Raw genomic sequence first — 26,032 nt, 5'->3', positions numbered from 1 at the left:
GGGCTATTTCTAAGGATCTGCCAAGGTCTGCTTTTAAACTGTGAGCAGCCTGTTCCCATCCAAGCTGATCGCTATGAGAACCTTGTAACATTAATAATCCAGTATACCTGAAGGAGCGTCTCCTCCCCCATCGTTCTGCCCGGACACTGAGGTCCAACGCCGAGGGCCTTCTGGCGGTTCCCTCGCCACGAGAAGCCAAATTAAAGGGAACCAGGCAGAGGGCCTTCTCGGTAGTGGCACCCGCCCTGTGGAATGCCCTCCCACCAGAGGTCAAAGAGAATAACAATTACCAGACCTTTAGAAAGCATCTCAAGGCAGCCCTGTTTAGGGAAGCTTTTAATTTTTGATGGATTTCTGTATTTTAATATTCTGTTGGAAGCCGCCCAGAGTGGCTGGGGGAACCCGGCCAGATGGGTGGGGTATAAATAATAAATTATTATTATTATTATTATTATTATTATTATTATTCATTTGGTGACCAAGATTTTTGCTTTCACTCCCTATCCCTCCCCACCCTCCACCCCCATTTGTGCAGTGGCTTTTTAGCCTGTAAGCCTGAAGGCAGGGACTATGTTATTTTTACTTATTTGTAAGCCACTCTGGGTTATTTTCCAGCTAAAGAGCATAGTATAAAGGCCTTGAATAAGATGTATTCCATGTTATGGGAAAACTGGGTTGACCTGAAGTGGAGATTAAATCTGGTATCCACAGACTAGATTTATTTCAGGAGAAGAATGTGTTTAACACAAATCTCACAGTGAAAATATTACAAATGGGATAGGTCCTGGCCATATATTTAAAAAGTTTTTATGCAACCCGTCAGCTGAAAATGCTCCCAAGCTCCTTCTGCAAGGGTGAAGAACCAGGATCAGCTTTCAGAAGATTTGACACTTCAAAGTTGTGAGCCAACACAATTTAGATTGATTTTTACTGCCATTTTTGTTTCTGTACCTTCAGCAATTTTTTTCTGGCATTACATCTTTAGCCCTAAAGACTTAAATTTTGTAAGTTCAACCTTGCAATTTGCCACCTAGTTGGGTGGATAGTACTTACCCCAAATGCAAGCCCACCCTTCCTAGCTCTAGCTAATCCTGCATATTACTTCCAATACCTATCACAGTGGGACATTGTCTTTCTCCACCTGCGGCAGTTCAGTACTCAAGGCAACTCTAAAGTTTAGTTTCCTTACCTTCCTTTTAGAATTACTGTAGGAAAAGTAAGAACAAAATAGATATTTGAATGGCCAGAGTAAGAACGTATACTCTCCCTCTCACCTCAATATTTCAACACTAATGGTGTTAGCAACTGCAAAAAAGCAACAAAAGGTCCCAACTAAGCTGCACTCAGTAACAGCACAATCCCAACCATGTCTCTTCAGAATTATTTCCTACTGAGTTCAAGGACATTTGGCGTTCAAGGTAAGTGGCGTTAGGATTGCAGCTCAAGATATTTTCTTGTGATACTTCTCTTCCTCACTTAGTAGATTCCAAACACCAACATACACCAGTATCTTAAAAAGGGCTATAATATTACAAGAAAGGACATTCCAACTAAACATCAGGAAGAACTTTCTGACAGCAAGAGCTGTTCAACAGTGAAATGGACTCCCTCAGAAGTTGGTGGATTCTCCTTCCTTGGAGGTTTTTGAGCAGAGGTTGGATGGCCATCTGTCATGGATGCTTTAGTTGAGATTCCTGCATTGCAGGGGGTTGGACTAGAGGACCCTCTGGATCCCTTCAAACCCTACCGCTCTATGATTCTATTATTGTTCTTCTACCACTCTATGATTGTATTGCAGACATGTTACTCAAACAGCATCCCATTTGGAATGCTCATATAGTACCACAAAAGACTGAGAAGCATTCAAAGCTGGCCCCTGGAATGCAAGTGGGCATTGAGACTCTGGTCAAGGCCTTGAGCAGATCTTATGCCCCTACAAGCAGATTCTAGATCCCAACAGCTGATAGTGAAAACAAATTGACTGGGTCATCACATAAATCAAACTGCAGAGGAATAGCGAGTTGCCAGCATTTGGGCAGTGAGCCATTGCCCTCAGGAATAAGTCAGGCTGAAATGGCTAGGGTTTAGGATGTTCCAAAGATGACTGATGTGTCAGTTCTCAACCAGCCCCCCCCCCCACTTCCATTTTCCCTTCATGTCTTTCTCCCCCATACGGGTATCCGAATGAGAGACAGAAACTAGCAAGTCTACCTCTAGTCCTACAGTTCACCGTAGGAGCTGACCTGTGACATCCCCTCCATGTCCAGTTGCATCAGTTCAGCCTGGTTGAATTGCAGAAGAGCCATCCCCACACGGAAGACTATTTCCAATCCCTGTAAGAAGTCAGCAGAAGTTAGATAGGCTCCACCCCAAAATGGAGTTTCCTATAATTCGGAGTAAGTCTATGGAGTAATTGAGGAATAAGCCACATTTCCTATGAAGTGGAAATGTAAATAAGATTAGAATATATCCAACAGAAAGGAAATATATCTAGTTTCCAACCCCCGATAAAATCATCAAGCCGAGCACATCATCCAGAGAATGTGTTGGCTCATCCGTTGCCAAGTTAGGCCAAGAGAGCTCTGAATTAAACACGACTTAACAACTTGCTTAAGCAGCAATGGGCATATGGATGCTAGCATATTTGCACAAGTATAAATGAACACAATTACAGAATTCTATGACAAATGGAGCTGAGATAATACTTTGATGTCTTTAAAGGGGGATTAGACAAATTCATGGAGGATAAGGCTATTAATGGCTGCTAATAATTTTGGCTATATACTACCTCAAAGATCACAGGCAGTAGGCCTCTGTATACCAGTTGCTAGGGAACAGCAGAGGGGGAATGTTTGTTTCCCATTTCCTCCCTGTTCTGAACTTTCCATTAGGTATCTGATTGGCCACTGCAGGAAACAGGATGGAGCAGATAAGGCCTTTGGTCTGATCCTGCAGGGCTCTTCTTACAGCATTTGAAGACACTTCGTTTAAAGGGACATTCTGTAATCTGTAATATTTTGAAGAGCTGGTGTTTGGCTACAACACCTTTTTTATGGAAACGGTGTCACTTTTAAACAGAATATCACTCACACACACTTCCTTACACAGACCTGGGCTAGTGGCGTAGGAGAGATGGACACAACATACATTATTATTATTATTATTATTATTATTATTATTATTATTTCAACTTATACACCACCCTATACCCAGAGGTCTCAGGGCGGTTCACAACAAGACCACAACTTCCTTGTAATTTTGTGGACTTCCTGGGCACGGGTCAGTTTCTGACTGCAGATGAGAATGCTGAAAGTAACAGGTTTATTTCTGGTTGTATTCAACAAAGCACTAAGTACCATATTGGCCCGAATATAAGCCACACCCAAATATAAGCCGCACCTTTAAAATTCAAGGAAAAAAAAAAGACAATACCCAAATATAAGCCGCTCCCTTAAAATTCCGCAGGCACTCACACCCGTTCCGTTTTACCGTATGTCTGTTTCAGCAACAATATAGTAAAAACCCATTTCTGTAAGGTCGCGAATTTAAGCCGCACTTTAACTTTTCACGGTTGGAATTTGGAAAAAAAGTGGGGCTTATATTCAGGCCGATACGATAAATCCTTGTGTGGATGGAATGGCTTCCATTTCCACAACAGGACCCACCCCCCCGCTTCCCCACATGTGCTCGCTAAGTTTATTCTGAGGGTGTCCCCCCCTCAAGAGATTTAGGGACAGCACAGGGCAACATACATGGGTGGGGGGAAATCCCACTGTGCAAGCAGAAAGTATTGCACTCTGGCAAGGATTTAGTTCCAGGATTTGATCCAGGTTTTATTTCTAAAATATTTAGAATCTTACACTATGTCTTTACACAATCCACATTTCATAGCATACAACAGCCTGGAGGAGGAATGTTATTTTAAAAACCAGCCATTAATTCTTCCTCGATATATGCAGACTTGTTGTAATACGTCACACTGAACAGGTCATTCTCTCATTGCTGCTCTTCCGGTCTTTCTGCAGCCCTGTCTCTTTCCCCAATCCCCTTACATTTTTATATCAAATGCTTTACCTCGTACATGAAGATGTCAAACACTCGAGTGGCCACAGGCAGAGGAAAGGTGGTAAGGAAGAGGGTAAGAAACCAGGATGATGCATACATAGAGGTAAGGAAGCTTTGAGAACGGAAGTGGATATTCAGTTCAGGCAACTGCTCCTGAAGAGACACAGAACACAGCTCTTAATCAAGAGACATAACAGCAAGTCTTGAGCCTGACAGTTGGATTCCCAGAGCCAGGACGCTGGATTCTCAAAGGCAGGGCCACACATATAGCAATTAGTACCCTTAACTTTATTGCCCTAAAATAATAAAAGCTGATGTACTTGAGACTGCTACAGGATTTTTAGGAGTCAGGAGGGAAGTAATTCACAGTCTAACAACTTGTATCCTTAGAAGCTTCTTTATGCATGGCAAATGCAGTCTTTTTTTTTTACCTGCAGCATGTACTCAAACTGGTAGATGCAGAGCCCTAGCTCAGCCATAGTGGGTTTAAACAGCTCCCGTAATCTGTACTCTTGCATCAGACGTACAAACACACAGAATGCCTCTTCTTCAGGCATCTAGAAATGAGAGAAGATGCTTGCATAAGCTTCAAAGTGATTCTGTATCAAAAGGAAATTATGACACACAACTGATATCACCACAGATTCCCCCCTTAAAAAAAAGAATGCAACAGGGAAAGGTGATACCAATAGCAGAACATATACTTTGATTGCACAAGATGTCAGTTTCAATCCCTTGCACCTCCAGTTAAGATAAGATAAGATATCTTTATTGTCATTGTCCCCTTGTGGGAACAACGAAATTACTCGGTTGCTACATCCACTCAGATAAAGCATTCCGCATAATCCAAAATTACAAAAATCTAATTAAAAACAGTAAATATAATACAAAATAACAAGTAAAATAAGATGACTTCAAAGTCCAGGCTTTCCATTTAAGGCCAAAATTGCTCTAGAGAAGAAACTAAATGGGTCATAGGGAGCAGAAGTGGGCAAGATGCTTGCCTTTGGAACGCTCTTGCAAATCATTGTAGACAACACTGCATTAGATGGATCCATTATCTGTTTAGTGCAACTTTGTATGTTCAACAGGTAACTACCACGTTGCCGCAAAGTACCGGTATTCAAGAAAAACATACTGTATTCACAGAGTCAGTATTTGTGCAAATAACACAAATCTTAAGTGCATTCAGTATGAATAACTTCAATTAATTTGATAGGGGAACACATTGTAGAATTGTTCTTCTTTGGTACACTGCATTAGGGGCTCTCAGCAGGATACTGCTGTTCTTGTTCTGTTATAATAGATACTTCTAGTGCCTAAACAAGTATTAGTTTTCATTTGCAGCAGCAAAATGTGTTCTCAAAAATAGATTTTTCAGTGACGCTTCTTCTAAATCATTCTAAATCCCCATTTTATACTGACATATGCATAACAATCTACCCATCACTGTTTAAAGTAATGGCAACTTGTTTTGTTTTGAAGCACTTGAAATTCCATTTTTCATTACTAAAGTTGATGAATAGGCTTCCATTCTTGTATTGACGGCATTAGTACAAAGGAGTGACAGCGGCATATCAAAAAGATGCCTTGAAAGCCCAGCTCCTAGTCCAAACACAGGCCCAACAGTGAATGTAACTGAAAAATAACTTCATTGTGTTTATTCTAGATTACATTCCTCCAGCCTGGACCAGAAAAAACAACAACAACATGTTTGTAGAACTTACCCTACAATGGATTTTGAAATTCCTAGGTACTAGCATTAATATAGGTGCCTGAAGATTTTCTAGGCGTGCTTCTAGCTCAGCCTTTTCCAACCCTGGCTCCCCAGATGCTGTTGGATTAGAAACCCCATCATCCACAGACACCATGGCCAATGGCCATGGATGATAGGAGTTGTAGCTCAACAATATGTGGAGACCCAAGGTTGGGAACGGCTGTCTAGTTGAAACCATTTGGAAGTACAGTATCAAAAGCTTTAATAAAGTAGGGTCCTATAGGAGAATGTTTTCTTCTACTAAAGCAGCTACTTTAATAAGGTAGTCAAACCCAGTTAGAATTTGTATTTGACATTGACCAACGCTAAGGTGCAAGCAACTAGATTTATAACCTATTTTAATATTTTGCAAGGTACTGAACTGTTCCATAAGTTCCCAAGTATCCCAAGTAAAGATGAACACTTGGGTTTAGGCCAGACATCTACTCCTATGTTGCACAAACCTGCATCAAGAGCAGTCCAACGATGAACGCACTGCCTTGGCAGTACCCAACCTCACGGTCTACTAGAGAGTAAGCCTGAAAGAAAAGCAAACTTTAAGCAATAGCTGGTCCAGATTAGCACACCTAGAGCTCAAAACACAACCACCAAATGCCCAAAGGGATTTGAAGCACAATTAAAACACACAACTATGAGGCAGAGTTTTGACACACTTGTTCAACCACACACAGAATTCTCTTCATGCTGGAAAGTTTCAATTATCAGCAGTGGGAAAGGGAGGGGAACTGGGAAGTATCCAGACCATGTCATTCAAGTCACTGCTTAATACAGTACACACCAGGAGAATGACAGAAAATATTTCTACAAATGTTTCTGCAAGAATGCTACAAATGAAGACCTTAATACAATTCAAATTCAAATAATTGTTGTTGTTTTGAAAAAAAGGAACTAAATGAAGAGATGTCTACCTTTAAGTACTTAAGAACAGTGCTTTGTTCCCCACAACACAGAGAACACTTAAAAAAAAATTAGCTGAAGCTCCTGGCTGGGAATTTCCCTTCTTCCAAGGTACTCAGGATGTGCCCTCTGCATTTCTTCCTGGGAAGTTGGGAATTTATTGAATTGGCTTAGCTTCAGCATCTGTCCAACTCTTCCTCTTTATACAGCAAGTTAAGCATTTGTCTTTCCAGACTGTGGTTCAGCTGCAATCCTTGTGTCAACTACAAAGCCAACTGGGAAGGAGGAACACATAGCTAAGCTATCCCAATGGCATAGTGTAGTTACATCAAAGAGCAACGTGCAGAAGCACCTCCATCTCAGGATTAGCTACATCTTATATTCCCCTGAGAAGTCTACAAAAATTTGCCTCTGGCAGTTAATTATGTGTGGTCATCAGTGACCGGCGTACCAAAAGAAACACGAGTCACTTCACACCAAACATCAAAAATTGGGAAGAGAACAAAAGGGACTGCCTACAAGACAGATACCCTCAAGTTCTCTGCATGTGTAGAGGACTCAGTGGAGTGCAAGGGACTTCTCTCCCATGTCTGGCACAGTGACAGCCCTTCCTAAGTTTTCTGTAATTTGCAAAGGCCTGGGTTCTAAAGATGGGGTGGTCTGTGGTGTGTGTGTGCTTTGTCAAATGGCTTTCTTAATTCCTGCTTCCCCCAATGCATATCCTGCTAGAGGTTGGTTCTCTTTACCACCACACTTTTATTCATGGCTTTATTAAGTACCGTACAGTAGTTGAAATTTTTAAATTGTATTGAAGTTTTAATTTCCCAAAGTCTGGACACAAACAATTGGATATCACAGTGTGTTTTCTGCTAGACAGAACCTACGGCTGTTCAGCAGATTGAGGTTAGCCCCAAGCCATAAAATTATTTACTACAAAAAAATGGCATTAAAAAAGTCTGCAAAGCAATAAACACCCCATTCCCAACTGTGGAAGTCAAGCAACTCCTTTAGAAACTATCCATGGCTGGTATATTTCATCATACTGAGAGCTAAAGGAGCATCAATACTTATCAAGGCTGTCTCAGGACAATTTCTAGATATAAAAAGAAGAATGATTCAAGTACCCTAATATAAAGCTGTATCCAGGGATTCAGAACCTCAGCTGTGACAAGGCCCATGTAATTCAAGGGGCAGTGAAATTAGCATGCATTATGGTACCAAGATTTTACAGAGCAGATGAAAGTAGTGCATAGATACCACACATTTTGTCTCATGAATTATGAATGCTAATACCCAAACTCTAGGCAGCTAGAAGTCTTCCTTTGATGTGCAGGTTAAGCCACTTTGTAAAGTTCAATTCATGAAATGCCTGAATAACAAAGGATCAGACTTTTGGAGCATCAAGCACTGTTGATTTCTAGAGCAATTTTATTAGGGAGATTCCTACTTGCCTTCATAACATTGAAGAGGACCTCTTGGCCCAGACTGTCCTGTCCCTTAAAGAACTCGTGCTCTGGGTATGTCCGGGCAATATCCCTCCTGATCAGCTTTTCACAAGGAGAAGACATTTTTAACAACTCTGAATACTGATTCTTCACTGGCATGTCAGTGGCACTGCACAGAAGTTGCCAAACAATGGCTCGGAAGTGGTGGGGAATTCCTTTCCTTATGAGCTCCTGGGGGGGGGGAGAGAAAAACAAAGTATGTGAAACCCCAAGTGACATTTGTGAAGTAGGACTCCCAAGCCCAAATCCTGCCTACAGTTCTGCTCAATATACCATAAGGAGGCTACATATTTTAAACCTTTGGTATAAACTAAGGAGGACGCTGGACACAAAGCAATTACCTCATGATCACAGCATATTGGAAAAAGTCAGCTTGGTAGGAGAGAAGGGAGTACATGAAAAAAAAATTAAGTTTTCAAAACTGTAACTATAATTCAAGTGACAGAGAATTTCTGTTTACTATCTAGTTCTCTGTTTGTAACTATAAACTGATTGCACCATGATTTTTAATGCATTATTTGCAAATTTCTATGTACATCGGTAGCATTGTATAAATAAAACTTTCCTTCCCTCCAATACCTTGTCTCTGATAAATTCTGCTCCCCTAAAACAACCACAGGCACATCATTACTTACACATTAGCCCACAATTCTGATGTAAGTGTGTACAATTGTGAAAAGGATTAGAGAGTTCATGCAATCACACTTGTGTTATTATAATTAAAAGTATTCATTAGCTGCATTACTTACAAATGAGACAACATTGTATGAACATTAAAAGCAATTGTCACAAGCCAACCAATAAAAGGCTAAAGCACATATCACTTCTTGTTTTTACAATACTGTACTTCTTGTGAGAGAAGGAGGAATATTCATGCACTGTCATGGGTACTGCCCATTACCAGAGCAGACTCCCTCACCTTGAGCAGTTTTTCCTTCTTTTTCCGCCATTCTTCCCATTCATTTACAATCCTCCCCCACAAGATCCAGGTATCCTCCTCAAGATGGCTCAAGTTGGATGAGGCAGAAGAGCTCGAGACCAAAGAGGACCCACTATTCCTTCGCGAGCCATTCATGGAGCGCAAGGATTTGGAATCTGCTTCCAGAAGCCTGGAAAGATGACAGCCTGTTAGTAGCATCGCTACCAGTCCGACAATCAGGTTAGACCTTTAGAGCTATGCAGGTGCGTCAACATCTAGCTAAGTTACAACGTAAGTAGGACTCCTCAGTTATACTTGGTATGGCACAGAGCTTCCAGTTGAACTAAGTTGAAATGCTTTTGCACACAAGCTTTTTGACATGCCAGCCCTTCTAGCAACATAAAAAGCATCTCCAAAGGTAAAATAACTACAAGCATATCACATGAAACACGGCAAAGTTTGTCTGCTGATGGAGTCTGTAACACCTCTGTATTCCTCAACAGCACATTCCTCAACAGAGCCCAATTTAACGATTAAGATCTCAGGCAGTAAGAGTCAAGAATGATAAGAAAACCTCTCAGTGTCTATGGTACATCTCGGCTTCACCCAATTTCTATTTTAAATAAAGGTATAATTTATATTCAAATGCAAGACCAGAGAATTAAGACAAATTGAATTCTGTTACTTTCACAAACCATTTTCAATGAAATCCCCTACTAGATTATTCTACCCATCAACTTGGTAAGCTCCTGAAGCCTTTAGCCAAAATCACATCACCGTTTTTAAAATAGATTTAGAAACACGAAGGGCAAGATAATTCCTAAAAATATTAAGAAAACCTTGTTCATTATACACAGCTCAGCAGAATTTGATTCCTCAGGCAGCTATAAAGGACTTATGCTTACTCATCAACAAGTTGTTCTCGGTTTTCTACTTTACTAATTCTCAATCCCAAGTGAAGCAGCCATGATAAAAAACAGTCAGGTGAACAAAACAGCTTTTAGATTAGGAAAAGAGCTGGTCAAAGAGCTGGTCAAAGAGATAAGTATTCCAAAGAAACAGCCAAACACAAGTTACCAAGAAATCTTTGCCTGTTCAATTCAACATTTGCTACTTTCCATTACAGGTTCTCTGGCTGTCACGATCATTTGATGTTCGGATGCCACCACATGGCCATTTAGAAACCAAGCAGGGCATTCAGTAAAAGGAAGCTACCATAGAGCTACCACTAAAATGTAGGTTGCAGAAAGAACCACAAAAATGTAGGTTGCAGAAAGAAAGAAAGTTTTGTGCAGATTTCTTTTTAAAAAACTTGTATGCAGGAACAGGACAGGTGGGGACTGATAGAGGGTTCTATGTGACCAGAACTAGGCTGATCCCTAGGCTAAAGTAACCTGTCAAAGGGAAAAAGGGAATGATGGCAGGGAATGATGGCATATGCAACACTTGAGAATGTACAGATTAACTTCCCTGTATAGTATGGCTCACGTTATTCATTCAGTAATAGCAATGATTGAATGAACAGAAAAAGGTGACAACTGCATTTATCAAGGTCCAAGAGTATCTCCCATTTGGTAGCATCAAGCTATACTGTGTACACTATACACTGTATGGGCTTTATACTCAAGAAAGCATTTAAAAATATGCATTTATGTACAGCATCCCAGGATTTGTTTCTCAGCTTTAATACTCACATTGATAACTTTTTAAACCAACCCAGTGTGTGTGCATACTATATCCAAGTTCAGCCCACTTCACTCAGCTTACCTGTTTTGTTCTTCAAGCTTTGCCAATAGCTCCAACTCATCTGGGCTCAGATTCTCGGAATCAGACGTGGGGGAGCATGCAGGCATGGAGTTGACGGAGGAGAGTCCTTCATGGGAAGAAGAGTCTGGGCTGATCGCCGGACTTGCCATCTCAGGCAGTTTGAGAGTAGCGGGGATGTCCATTCAAAAAGTATTCAGAAACAGTTTCAGGAAGGTCAAAGTATCACCTGAAAGGAAGGGGGGAAACCACATTTTTCAGAGCAACAGTCCCTTTTTGCTTATATAGACTGATGTCAATATGAAGAACGACTTTTATAGGTCTAGTTTTACACTGTTCAGAGGCATTTGGTTGGATGTGGTTAAAGCTCTACATAACAGGCCATTGTAATAAAAACTGGGTACTTCAAGAAGAGTACAGAGATTATTAATTTCCAGCTCTACGAGGAGATGATGATTGAATTTTTAACTTTAGGTGGTAGTTCAAGAGATGAACTTTTCAAAGATGTAGGAGAACTGTTATCTGTGAACTAGGTTAATGTTTTATCGATTTGGCCATTTTGTATTCTCTTATCTCTTTTAGGCTGCTAAAACACAACAGACGTCTCTGTCAATAGTAGGCAACACTTTACTTCTAAGCTCACAAATAATTCAGCTGTAAGGTTAAGTCTCTGCTGAGAAAAAGCTTCCAAATATTTTTTGAAATGAAAAAAGGCCACACTACCTTCCTTTAGTTAACTGTGCTGTGGTTCAGAGCTTACAGGCCTTCATTAAATTGCTTTTTCTGCTGAATTTAAAATTCTTTAAAGGTAATTCCAAAATAAATTTACTCATTCAACTCTTTGTATTCTTACTAATCTGCTTGAAAATCCTGGCTGGCATTTTTTAAATATTTCTAATCATGTCACGAAGAAGTGCAACACTGACATCAGAAGGACTCAGAAGTCAACTCACTATGTTCCCCCATAATATTACCAAGTCTCATGACTAACCATGTCTACTTGAAGTAAGTCCTACTGATTTCAAGTAATTCTCAGGTAAATGAGGTGAGGACTGCAGCCAAAGACACTGCTTTTTTCAACAGGCTGCATTAATGGTGCAATCCTAAAGTGGAGTTAGGCCACCTGAGGGGCCTCGGAATTTGGCAGAAGTCCTCCTGCCCTCATAGAATGCCAGATAATACCATAAAATCCCACCACACCACCAGGCGGGGTGCCATGAGGAAGCCAACTGGGTCCTGAAGGTGGAATGATTATGGTGTTTGGTGTCTCAGACGCTTTCCTGCAGGGCAGCCAGGTATCTCTCTTAAGGAGCCATGTCTTGCCACTTGTGCCACTGGGGATCAAATGAATGATGGGCTGCTATGCCACAGCTGTTTGTGTTGCAATGTATTCTGGCTCACTCCACTTCTGGGCAGTGATGTGGTGTTGACTCAATCCTATCCCAAGATTTGTAGGCAGCTGCTGTGTTGCCAAGGATAATGGAGCTGCCCTTTTTTTGCAGTGTTTTTAGATGCCTCTTCGTCCTGTTCTCCTGGCTCTCCCCCACCACCAATCCTGGGCTGAGCAAGTATTGGACAGAGCAAATGCTCGCCTGACATTGTGGCAACATTATCTGTGGCCCAAGCGTAATTGCAGTTTGTGATTATTCCGCCTGGGTCTTTATCAGACCAATGTCTGATCTACCAGAGAAATAAAAATAATCCTGTTTCCAGGCTTTGTCACATAATTTATTTCCCTACCATGTCAGCTACTCACTTTCTATTTAGATCTCATGCCCCAAAGCCCAATGAATGTGAAGGAGAATGGGTTTGCAAGGCTGCAGGGGACCAAGTACTATCAAAAACATGTGATCTCTTATTGTAAATTTGCCAGGTGTCCCTGTAATTTCTTTTGCACCTACAGTGGTACCTCGGTTTTTGAACATAATCCATTCAGGAAGTCCGTTTGAGTTCTGAAACATTCAAAAACAGAAGCCTCAAAACGCAAGCCTCAATACGGAAAACTCAGAACGGAAGCTGCATTTCCTGTTCAATTTCCAAGGCGCGTTCGAAAACCGAGGCAAGCACTTCTGGGTTTGACTACAGAGGTGTTCGAAAACAGAGGTACCACTGTACATAGATTTCTAGATGTGTTCTGTTTAGCTGCTCTCTAAACTGCGTGGGCAGGCAGCAAAAATCACAAATGAAATGAGATTCAGTGTAAGTTAAGCGTGAGCGATACAGATATAAAGTGGTACAAAATAAGCTCCAACCTCTCACATACATTGAAGAGGTAGTTGTACTGAAGCAGAGCAACAGCTAGGATATATTGTGCAACTCACTATTGGGATCATGGTGCACAACATAATGAAATCAATATAGCATCCTATGCGAAAAATCCATGCTAGGGAGATTATTAAGGAAAGAGATTGAAAATACTCCTCTCGGTACTCTAATGCCTTTATACAATCTATGGAGCAGCCTTGTTTGGAATGCAAGGGACAGTTCTAGCGATTCCATGTCAAGAAAGATATTGCAGAGCTAGAAAATGAAGAGAAAAGGGCACCTAAAATGGTCAGAGAACTCGGAAATTTGCAAGAAAGGAGTAGGATGGGGCACAGCTAAAGAGGATGTGATTGAGGCTTGAATAGGGCCATAGTTGCAGCCCTATGTTAAGGGTAAGACACATGTACAGCATTTCTCCATTATAACCTGATATCCAGGGATGGGGGAGTAGGTGCTGCTGCTTAGAGAATAGCTTAATTGATAGTTATACAAGAAACTTAGCAGCGCAGGAAAGGTAGATTTGAGGATGGTCCATACCAATTTGTAGGAGTCTCAAGGTTGACAAGTAATTTAAGTAGGTATTGCCAGTTCTTCCCCTCCTAGGGTTTGCTGTTGTTGGACTTGATTTCTCCATTTGTACTGCATCTTTTGGGAAATCTTTTATTATTACTATTATTAAGTCAAGGGACAAGTATATTATCTACTGTGCCCTAGCAGTAGTGCACCATACATCTAGAGTTTTAGGTTTAATCAGTTTTGCTGCTTATTTTAACCTGTGAGTGGTGCCAAGGTATATCATGGCAACTGTTCAGTCGAAACCTGTGATACCTGTCAACAGTTCCAGCAACAGAAGCTGGAAGGGTCTCTGGGAGGAGGGTGGGGGGAAGACAGGCCTGGTTAGAACAGGGATGAGGACTCTGAGACACTGTGGCCCTCCAGACTCTGACTCCCAGCAGTCCCAGCCAACATGCCCAACAGTGAGGGATGGTGGAAGTTGCAGTCCAGCTACATTTAACGCCCTAAATGGCCTCGGTCCAGTATACCTGAAGGAGCGTCTCCACCCCCATCGTTCTGCCCAGACACTGAGGTCCAGCGCCGAGGGCCTTCTGGCGGTTCCCTCGTTGCGAGAAGCCAAGTTGCAGGGAACCAGGCAGAGGGCCTTCTTGGTAGTGGCGCCAGCCCTGTGGAACGCCCTCCCAACAGCATAGCTGCCAAGTTTTCCCTTTTCTCGCGAGGAAGCCTATTCAGCATAAGGGAAAATCCCTTAAAAAAAGGGATAACTTGGCAGCTATGCAACAGATGTCAAAGAGAAAAACAGCTACCAGATTTTTAGAAGACATCTGAAGGCAGCCCTGTTTAGGGATGCTTTTAATGTTTAATGTTTTATTTTATTTTTCTGTGGGAAGCCGCCCAGAGTGGCTGGGGAAACCCAGCCAGATGGGCGGGGTATAGATAATAAATTACTATAATTTATTTATTTATTTATTTATTTATTATCTGGAATGCCACAGGTTCTCCATGCCTGGGCTAGACTGTGGCGCTAATAACACTAAAGGTCACAGGTTCATTCACCATACATGCCAAAAGTTCTGCACCTCTTTTTCATCCTACTCATTTCTCTCCATTTTAAAAGTATAGCCACAGAAAATGGACAATAATTTTTCAAACATCTGCAATAAATGCACAATTAATCAACTGAGCCATTAGAAGAGGGGAATTCAGGGAACTGCAGAGTCCATTAATTCTAAGACAACTTGGTCCCCCCCAAAATATATATATATATCCCCTGAAAGTTCTGTTCTGTCAGATCTCTCAACCAATTCAGAGACACTCCCAGCCTAAGACAAGGCCTCAGTCAAGGGTTTACAGGCTGAAATGGTTAGGCCAAGAGGCTCAAGGCCTCCAGACCAATATACACAGTTGGGTATATTATTACCTATGTCCTCAAAACCTGATTTTGTACATTAATAAATGAACCTCTTATTATAATGAACAACTGTGCAGTTTTTGAGCAGCCATTTTGTGAAGAGCCTTGGTTGATCTCTAATATACCATTAACAGTACCGTAAATATAAATAGGAGGTTTAAATAATTATAACCGGGGGGGGGGGGGGGTACGGGACTCAGCCACTGTTACGCTTCCTGAGGGGAAGAAAGTCTCATTACTCAGTTATAGGTTAGGAAAGGAAGATTATCTCAATCCCAAATAAAAAGAGTGGGGAAGCATCCCCACACCTCCCCATTTTTAATGCATCTCCTTTTTTTCTTGCTCAGCCTGTATCTTTTTCCATCTCTCTCTCTCGTTTTCCTAACCTTCCCATATCTTTCTTTCTTTTCTTCTTTATTATTTCTCATTCCAGTATCTATCTTAATTCATTTTATTTCCCCACTTCTTCTTTCCTTTAACACTTTCTTTTGCTTATGAAATGAGAGTGAATGGTGTGCTACTTCCTTCTATGATGGGGCGGGAAGAAATTAGAATAAACCCCAAACTTTTTTCCTTTTTTACAGTGGGCAGTTGCTAATTTGGTGTGGGTTTACTCTGTCAGTTAACACGGCCTTCACCAACCTGGTGTCCTCCAGATGCGTTGGACTACAATTCCCATTAACCCCAGCTAGCTCAGCAGTTATGGCAAGAGTTAATGGAAGTTGCCGTCCAAAACATTTGGAGACCCCTAAGCTGGCAAAGTTTGAATTAAAAGTATGTAGTACTTGCCTACCCTAGAGTACTTGCCTACCCTAGAGTTGCTTTGACATGTACAAGAATGGTATTTGTAAATTTTCATAGCCCATGCTTGCCAACACACATACTGTTTTACTGAGTTACGGTAGTTCCTGTAACTTTAGACAATACAGTAAATATTATGTAAAAGTACAAGAAAAAACATTCAGCAATGCAGACATTCAAAATCAGCAGAAGACATTTGGGACTTTCAGATGAGCTATGAACTCCCTTTGACATCTTCATCAGATTTTTTAAACCATTTTTTCATTTAACAAGTGGCAAGCTTTTTTAAAAAATTTTTAAAATAGATCTTTATTCAAGTAATTCAAAAAGAAATACAAAATCAAATACACAATAAGAGAAAAAACATTAAAAATTCGAAAAAATAAGAATCAGTTAACACAAAAGAATTACATATTAAATCATGAATCAACTCTTTGCTACATAAGCTCGATAAGAGCTTATGTGTTCACTTTAATAATTATAAGGGGAGAGGAAAAAAGAAGGAAAAGGAAGAAAAGAGAAAGAAAAAAAAAGTAAAAAGGTTTATTTAAAAAAATACTCTTCCTATTATTTGCGAAACGCGTCCCTAAAAACATTAATTATTCCGTTGCTGTATCACTTACTTCCATACAAATTCTAGCAAATTTTAACAATTCAAACAAAACTTTATATCGAATTCTCCTCTTGAAATTTATTTAGTTATTCTAAGCACATCACTAAATTGCATTCTAGATTCTCTTTCTCCAAATAATCCTGTACATATCTCCATTTTTGCATGATTCTCTGCCTGGGTACATCTCTAATTATAGCTGTCAATTTCGCCATCTTCAAGTATTCAATTAATTTTCCCTGCCAATCCTGAATTGTGGGTATTGCGTCTCCTTTCCATCTCATTGCCAATAAGATCCTAGCTGCAGCACAAGCATATAACATAATCTTCACTCTATCTTTTGGTATATTAGAAGGGATAAGACTTAACAAAAATATCTCGGGGCTTTTTTCGAACGTACATCTCAACAATTTTTTCATCTTTTCATAAATTTTGTTCCAATAGTTGGCTACCTCAGGGCATGTCCACCAGCAATGATAAAAGTTCCCAATTTTCTTTTCACATTTTCAGCATTTACCATCCCCTACCTTATAGATTTTAGCTATTTTTTCCGGCGTAACATACCACGCTTATTGGGTTTTAAGATACGCTGCATATGTATTCTTACCCTTCTTAATAGTGTGTGTTTTCTTATTTTATTTCTTCCTTTCTCTATTTAATTTCTCATTTCCAATTTCAAGTTTTGATTTAAAGCAGGGTTGGGGACACATCCAGCCCATGGCACAGATTTGGCACTGCCTAGCCTCCCCATTTAGCCTGTGACCAAAATACAAACCTCTGCCCCTCATCGAACACCTATATGACATCAGGTGTGGGGCAGGTGGAGATCTGCCTGGAAAGCCACAGCTGATCCTTGCAGAAAGCAGGATTGAATTCTAATGCATGAGGAATTAAATCCTGCTTGGTCACTATCTCCTTCCACTCCCATGGGTCAATTCCTTTCAGACCTTCACATATTTAGCGCAAAGATCTGAAAGTGGCCAAGTGTGTTCTGTTGATTGCAGTAAGAAACCTCTGTGCAATTAGAGCCCTGATAATAAGGCACGGTTTTCAACTGTACACAGAGGCTTCCAAGCCCAAAGAATATAGAAACCCCCTTTAGACCTTTGCACTCCACATGAAAAGGTCTGAGAACCACCCCTGAACGGACCCTGGGGCACAGCTTGAGTGAACTCCACTCCTCCTACACAGTTTTAACCCTTTTGTGTTCAAGCTATTGCCTAGAGAGAAACTGCAGCCCTAATGGCTTCCCATCACTGACACTTTCATCCTCTAATTTAGGTTCCTTTCATATCCTGCTTGTACGATTGCAGAAGAGTTAATTCCAGCATTCAGTATTACGTTTTCTAAACCAGCAAAGGCTGTTTACAACCTCCTCCACACAAATCCTGATGGTGTGTGGGGGGGAATCGAATAATATATAAAAATTAAACAGCAGCATTCAATTAAGAATTCCCCACCGATCAGGTCAGAAGATCATGAAGCAAAAAGCAGCAAATATCTTAACAATATCCCGGGCCTCCCTGCAAGTGCTCTAAGTAATCAATGCAAAGTTGCTTCAAGTTAGGCCTGAAATCGAAAGCTTCCGTAGTAATACTTTCCAAACCTTCTAATGGTTCAGTTGATTTAAATAAGCTCTTAGCCGTGAGAAGAAGGGAATTCAGGGCATGTACAGAGTCCCCATTAGAAGCTTTCAACTTCACCCACAAATTAAGGCATTTTTGCTTTTTTGTCAACCTTTGAGACCAAAGAAGCTACCGCATCTTGAGCTACATATCAAATGCTAACATCTGAGGGTGTGAACCAAAATCCCCATCACTGAACCCTCAGTCAAGATCGATTATGGTAGATACTGTTTACAAATACCTTTTCATCTGGGGGGTGGGGAAAGTAACTCTAGGCAAAAGTACCAGCTATTGATCCTGAATTAAGTTATTGGCCACTTCAACTTTTTCCTAATAACAGTATCTAGTTAAGATACATTCCCTCCAATCTGAGACTACAAACCAGCCATTTGTACATGAAAGATGAGGTCCACACAGATGTTGCCACCAACACTGCAGGCTATACTATTCACAAGAAACTGCATGACATTCCTACATTTCCAAACGGATGGCTGTACATGGAAGCACCCTCTGGGGAGATAAGGCATCAGGGGTTGGGTTGTGGCCATACGTAAACACTGAGCCTGGCAAGGGAAAATTGTTTTGTGAGAAGGCTGTGAAAAGGCAGCAGCTGTCATTCATCACATCACCCTTTGTGGCTTAGATGCTTCAGCTAGCCTCCAGATAAAAATACTCAATGCATATTTATGTATTAGACATAAGGCAGCATCTTTAGTATGTGTTTTCTCGCTTCCATTTATGCAACATGTTGAAAGTGGTAGCTTTATAGTAAAGTGCTACTTCAAGGCTAAGCGCCAGTTAATTTAGCTGGGAATAAGTGTCTCTGGATCCTTGTTAGTGCACAAAGGACTAGGCACTGCGATTGTGATGCCAGGAATAGATGGTTTGCAGTGCACTTGCTATGTATGACAGAGAGGGCTACACATACCAAAATCCACAGACTTCAGAGTATAAAGATAACTATGAAACTCCCCCCCACGCCCCCACAAAGCAATATTTGCAAAGTTGTTTCCTGTTAGGCCTGAAATTAAAAGCTTCAGTGGTAATATTTCCCAAAGCTTTAACTTGAAATTAAATGATACCTCATTTATAAAATATGGAACGCAACGAAGTCCAGGTTATTTTTGCTATTGTTTATGGTTTCAAAATGCAGTAGTGGCTACAATGTGAAAGATGCATCATAAAAGGATGCATCACAAAATAACTGAAGCTATTCTTACAGCAGGCTTGTAAATAGCTACTTGCCTGGTTACCCAAGTGTAAGAAGTGCCTCCAAGCAACCAGGAAAAGGAAGCGTTTACTAGAACAGCAGCAGTAGTCAAGCATCTACCGGTATTTCAAGCTAGGTGCTATACGAAGGACAAAGTTAAGACAGGTTCAGCCTAGGACCATGACCTAACACAGAGATTTGCATACCTGTGAGTTATTCGCTTTTGTAATCTTATTTAAACAGCAGCCCTGTTTAGGGAAGTTTTTCATGTTTAATGCTGTATTGTATTTTTAATATTTGATTGGGAACCACCCAGAGTGGCTGGGGAAACCCAGCCGGATGGGCGAGGCATGCATAAATAAATAAATAAATAAATGCAACAGCCAATGAATTGCTCAAATTGCTTTCTGAAAGCTTCAAAATATACTAATTGAAGGGGCCACAAGAATTGAACTTTTAGTCCAAAATTAGCCTCAAAGGCAAGTTGAATGTGGGCAAATGAAAATCCATTTGACATAATTACCTTAAAAACTTGGAACAAACTTATATTGATCTGTCTCTACAGATGTGCTTAAAAAAACCTGAGGCCCTGCAGATATTGCTGGACTACAACTCCGATCATCTCCAACTACTATTAGTCATGCTGTCTAAAGCTGAAGGGAATCCACACAGATCTGCAAGGCCACAGGTTTCACACCCTTGCACTAGAAATATATTAAGGGTTCTTAGTTCCCTCCACTATGCAAGAAACCCATTGCACAGAGCACCCAATCCATAGTTTCAACATCACCCATTGTATGACTCCCCCCCCCCCCGGTATGTGGGCTCTGGCCAACAAAAACTTTAAGGTGACCTGCTATTGCACAAACTATCATGACTATCCCTCTAGATCTTCTCCCCAAAGCCTTTGGATACAGATTTTGCCAGTGGACCAAATACTCCTTATACACCTCCGTGACATTGCTTCACACTGTAACAGGTTTATGGCTAGACACAACTCTAGCTTCCTGAGGCGAATAATCAGCAGCAGCCTGCAGTCAACCATGCAGGGAAGATTTACACAAGTGGGGCTCTTGACTTTTGTCTTTCTTGGCAAAAATGGAAAGGTATGTGTGGGTAGTGAGCCTGTTAAATCCGGCAGACTTTTATCAATGCTACAGTAAAGTACGAACAGATTTCATCGAAAGAACAAATAGGGGATGCAAGGCAAGTATTGCCACCAATACTTGATCAATGTGTTTTCTGTTTCTTGCCACCAGGTTGATGGACATTCCAAACATATATCTAATGTGACGGAATTGCATGGTGTGGTTTTGGTATTTTATATAGTTTTGATTCTTTTTTGTACTTTTATTGTTTGATTAAGAAATATTGCTTTTATTTGTTTATGTTTACTACAATGGTTATACATGGGGCTTCCTCTGAAGATGCTTTGGAAACTTCAGCTGATGCAGAATTCAGCAACTAGGTTGCACACTGGGGAAAGAGGGTTTGAGCATATTACACTAATCCTGGCCTGACTGCACTGGCTGCCAATGAGTTTCTGGGTGCAATTCAAAGTGCTGGTTTTGAACTATTAAGCCTTAAATGGCTCAGGACCGCAATTCTTCAAGGGCTGCTTCTCCCCTTATAAACCAACCCAGACTCTGCGTTCATCATCTGAGGCCCTTCTTCGTGTGCCTTCTCCAAGAGAGGTCTGGACTGGAGGGTGGCTACACCCTTTTATGTAGGGGCCTTTTCTGTAGTGGCCCCCCGTGTATGGAAAGCTCTCCCCAGGGAGGCTCACCTGGTGCCTCTATAGGTGCCAGGCAGAAAGGTTCCTCTTCAACCATGCCTTGGGCTGATTAACATTCTATGTCCTTTTAAATGGGTTTGTGGGAGGGGAGGTTAGGTGTTTATTTGTGTTTTTTTGTTCTTGTATATATTATGTATTTTGTGTATTTTTATGCTGTGAACTGCCCTGAGGGAAAAGGAAGAAAAGAGAGAAATGGATTATAACATCAACCCTTTTCTGATCTAAGGGTAAAAGTCATCCTAAGCTGCCTTATTTGCCATGGTAACCACTCTGAGTTCTCCAATATACAGTGAGACTGCAGCTCACAAACTCATAACACAAGCCACATTTTGAAAGTCAACCATGCGGTGGTGAGCTATGCTCAATACAAATTACTCATTAGTCTTAAGGTCCAGTCACTGTAACCAGAAAGAGGCCAAGTAGGTGGGGATTCTCCACATTGTAAAAAATGGTAGGCTGATCTGATGTCATGTACCAAGAAGAAACACTGTGGCTCAGGGGCAAAGCACATGCTTTGCCTGCAGAAGGTCCCAAGTTCATTCCCCAGCATGGACTGGGTAAGTTCACTGCCAGTAATTCTTGAGAGTCGCTGCCAGTCAGTGTTAACAATACTGAACTACATGGACCAATGGTCTGAGTCAGAACAAGGCATAAGTTTCTAATATCACAGGAACACCATTATTTATTTTTTATTATTTTTTAAGTTTAATGCTCGTGCACATGTCGTGCAAGCAAGAGAAAAGAAGGGATAAAGCTGCTAGGACTGAAACAAAGGCATGCTTTTCATCTGCATGCAGTCGCCTCTTACAGCCAAGTCTTCAGATGATAGGTAGCAGTGAAACATATTGTACATGGCTCACTATATCATACAGCGGCAGAAGCCTACAAGGACGTGCCCATGTAATAATGCTAGCTCTCCACTTGAAAACAGAGTACAGGTATGGGAGCTTTAAAACGCCTATCTGGACAATGACCCACTTTGAACATTAAACAGTAGTTTATTATTATTTATTCTGTGGCACATAATCTTTTAATATAAACTGCGACACCAGGTTGTGTCTTTAGTTGTACAGAGTCAAAAATGTTTTTGACAATGTTTCCCTATCATACACGATATCCTCCTAAACAAATAAAGTTAATGAAAAATCAATTCTTACCCTCTTGATCATTTGTAAGAGTTTCAAGTACATTACTTTTTCATTTCAAGCTGCTTTTTGGATGGCAATAGGTTATAACCCAAGATGGAAGCGATTTCTTCACCAGTAGACGTTTTTAGACCATTCAGACTTCAAACAGTTGTGATGCAAAGTACAAAACACAAGGCATAGCATATGGGCAAGAAAAATAAAGTATTGTTGCCCAAACAGAAAGAAAAATGAACTATATCAACAAAGCAATAGATTTCCTCGCTGAGGGACAATGGGCTGGATCCAGACAATCATTGGGTTCAAGTAGATCCACTGATATTTATGGGACTTAAGTGATGACCAAGTCTGGTCCCAACCCAGTGACCTCATGTGCATATAAAACTACACTAAAACCATGGCCTCGTGTGAATGAGCAAATCTGTGGATTCTCAAGAAGAATTGCGATCACTTTGCTCATCCTGTAGTTCTGCTAGTGCAGTACAGCTGTGAGCACAACCACGGTTTGGCTTAGTGTTAATAGTGAACTGCCACCTACCCCAACTTTCTGGAACTCTGTTACTTCTTCCCCATGCCAATTCAATATACCTGTAAGTGCTAACAAACAGGACAAATATGCTTTGAATAAGTAGACTGATAATCATTGTAACCAACGATAAGGTGGGAAGGTTAGCAACCCACTTTCTTTCTAGAACCAAATACCCTGTGAATGTCAAAATTATATTTGAACCAGCTCTTAGTTTCTAAAAGGCTCTTGGATCCCAAGTACATTGTATTTTAGAGAGAAACCACTCTTTTCTGTTTCAGCTGTGACAACACCAAATTGCTGACATCAAGACTGAAGAGGTTAAATATTAAATCTTAAGGGCACCCGAGGGCTTAAATTCCAAACATCCATTCACTCTTAAGCTTAGCAAGCAACATCTACTTACCACCACATGTTAAAACTAACTCAGACAAGACATTCTTATCATTTCTATTTTCCTTGGCTAAGACATTCTATACCAAAGAAGCAATTCATGAGCCAGTATCAGCAAGGAAAACAACTTTTTAAACACCACATTAGTATCCAAGAGGGTCTCACTGATAGAGCTTCTGAAGAGATATAGCCAACAGGTACTTAATGATTGGCAATTTGGACCTCTTCCTCTCAGTACAGAGACACACACACACACACACACCCTCCCAAGGCAAGCCGCAGCAGCAGTTTGCACCCATGCATACATTCATTCTTGCTTCATTTGAGAGACACTGTTTGGAAACAGTTCCCCCATTGTTTAAGCTGTAACACTGGACTTCCAACTACAGCTAAAAACAAATGCCTAATACTATTAAGAAAGCTTCCCACTGGTACTTGATGGTATGCAGGCAAGTAGAACAGCAGTACTTTCTTTAGGATCCGATTAATGCAAAGACAGCGAGGCCCTGGATACCAAAAGTACAATTTCAAATATCTACAACCCTGATGTTCAGCTTGGTTATTTGCTTTCCCAAACTCAAAACAATACAGCTACAGCAAAGAGCAAAAACAAAAGCTTATATTCACAATGCTCGCCATTTTGGTCAAATAAATTACACTATTAAATAAATAACAGGCATTAATACCAAAGCCAAACATATGTGGTAATCTTCCAACAAAAAGCAGTTGGCAGTAAATCATAGAAAAACTGTATCAAGATGGACAAAGTGCCATTGGTTGTTTTCTATCCTATAAAAGCTGCCCACTGTTAACAACTGGGCAATGACAGCCCACATCCTGGGTAAATTTAATTAAGACCTTGAAAATGTCAAAGTCCCCAGAAACCAACCTACAAATCATCATTCATACAGAGATAGAATTTGATGGAAATGGCGGAAAGAGTAAAGGTGGCACATTACTGGGAATCGTAAGCAGCTAATGCCATTCTAAAACGGGCAACACAAAGTCCTTATCCAGCAGAGAAAAAGAGTCACTGGGGTTGCCAGACTAGATTGCGGTTTTCTTTAACCTTGCAGTTTCTAAAAAGATACACCCTCCCTTAAGGAAGCCTGCCAATCAGCATTTTTATCACTAAGAACTTTGTAGGACAGAAGATGGAAGCAGCTCTAGTTCTTGGGCAGGGAAGGTACTGTCTCTCTTCACTGACCACAAAGGTTGGCAGAAAAGGAAGCAAGCAATGGGGGCTGCACACAGAGCATCCATGTCCCTGAGCCGTTTCATTTCTCTTGGGAGGTGACAAGACCTGGTTGGGCCAGAAAACAATTAAGAAAGCAAAGGAGATCTATCTTGTCCACAGACCTTGGTTCAAGCCACTGATCAGCTGCAAACATACTAGGTACCTTACTTAGCAAGTTCAGCCTCAGTACCTGTCTAAAAAGGCCAGCAGCAATGAGTTCATTGTGGAAATAGGAAGGGTTGCACAACACTTTGTACATTCAAAGTGGGTGATAAATGGCAATTGTTGTTGTGCCTAAGGGAAAGGAAGAGCAAACCACTCCTTGGTTGGCAGTCCACAGAGAAGGATAAGTCACTACTTCAGGGTGTAAGCACAGTGGAGGACACACCTTCGGGGTTTGGAAAGTACTGTAAATATATTCCCTCCCCAACCACAGCCCCTGGGAAAACCCTCTTCTTCCCCCTTGGCAACAGGGGGCAAGGAGACAGTATGCACCTACCCTTCTCATTTCATGGCTTGCCCAGAGCCTGTAGACAAAAAGGCTGTCACTGCAACCCGAGAAAATTCAAGTGTTCCGAGACATTTAGGCCAAGTGCTCCAACACAGCTAAGGCATCTCAGGCCCTGCTATAGGGCGCAAGGAGGGGAGGGGGAACAGAAGAGCGAGACCCCCTTAGACCCCTCTGCATGGAAAAGCCCTCGAATAAGGAGGGAGGAGACTTCGCCTGCATTACATGGGAGGAAGGAGACAGAAAACAAACTACCGGGTCAGCGGCGGCGGAGGGAGGGGGCGGGAATGAGGAGGAGAGTGGGGGGGCGCAGAGCCCCCGCCCGTCCTCCCATAGACGGTGCTTTGCGCTCTTGGGCGAGAAGATGCCCAGGCCTCCTAGCAGGAGAAGGGGGTCTCCCGAGGGGCTGCTGCCAGGGAAGCGCCCCGGCCCTCCTACCTGCGGGGCCGGCATTGCCAGGGCCATTGCGGCTCCTTCTCCTCCTGCTCAGGGAGGCGGGGGTCCTGAGCCTCCAGGCCCGGCCTCGACGGCCGCCGCCTCCCCGTCTAGCAGCAGGACATGCAGCAGCGTAGAGGCAACCACGCCGGGAGCCGCAGGGGCCATGGAGGAGCTGCTGCGGGCGGCGGCGGCGGCGGCGAGGGAGGAGCCAGCGGAGCGGTCGCCACAGCCGCCTCCCGCCTCCTCCTCCTCCCGCGGCAGCCCAGATCCAGGGATGGACGGACGGGCAGACTGACTGGCAAGGCGACTCCACCCCCTTTTCCCTATGGCTGGCCAATTCTGCACTGGGCGCCCCGCGCTCGGCACCCGCCTACCCGGGCGCGTTATCCAATGGAAAGCCGGGTTTCGCCAGGGAACCGGATCCTGCTCTCGCTGCTCTCTCGCTCGCCTGCCCGCCCCTCTTCAGCAGCTGCTGCTCATAGAGCGATCAGGGATCAGGCTGCGGCCGTAGCAGCGGGCGGCGAGAGAGGAAGGAAGCCCTGGAAGGGGCGGGGAGGCTGGATGCACTATATATCTACTGTATATCTATATATATGGACGGCGAAGAACCTGCATCGCTCTCTGA

The 26,032-nt window shown here is 41.9% G+C and overlaps 1 protein-coding gene across 5 annotated transcripts in view; it reads right to left on the bottom strand.

Annotated features, from left to right (window-relative positions):
- The window catches only part of EVI5L (ecotropic viral integration site 5 like), a 49,409-nt gene extending 23,722 nt beyond the window's left edge, over positions 1–25,687 (bottom strand). For 3 of the 5 annotated variants that reach the window (XM_060271757.1, XM_035104856.2, XM_035104854.2), the window contains exons 1-8: positions 25,408–25,686; positions 10,931–11,156; positions 9,164–9,353; positions 8,191–8,415; positions 6,286–6,360; positions 4,497–4,622; positions 4,075–4,218; positions 2,244–2,333 (exon numbers count right to left, since the gene is read on the bottom strand). In XM_060271757.1, the coding sequence (XP_060127740.1) occupies positions 2,244–2,333; positions 4,075–4,218; positions 4,497–4,622; positions 6,286–6,360; positions 8,191–8,415; positions 9,164–9,353; positions 10,931–11,112 (1,032 nt within the window). In that variant the 5' untranslated portion in view covers positions 11,113–11,156; positions 25,408–25,686. Of the gene's footprint in view, positions 1–2,243; positions 2,334–4,074; positions 4,219–4,496; positions 4,623–6,285; positions 6,361–8,190; positions 8,416–9,163; positions 9,354–10,930; positions 11,157–25,407 lie in introns of all 5 variants that reach the window. The other 2 variants (XM_035104850.2, XM_035104853.2) reach the window with 1 other exon arrangement.
- Positions 25,688–26,032: the final 345 nt, after the last annotated feature.

The sequence above is a fragment of the Zootoca vivipara genome, chromosome 2 (genome assembly GCF_963506605.1).
Source record: "Zootoca vivipara chromosome 2, rZooViv1.1, whole genome shotgun sequence".
NCBI lineage: Eukaryota > Metazoa > Chordata > Lepidosauria > Squamata > Lacertidae > Zootoca > Zootoca vivipara.
This window is presented reverse-complemented; position numbering and strand designations above follow the sequence as displayed.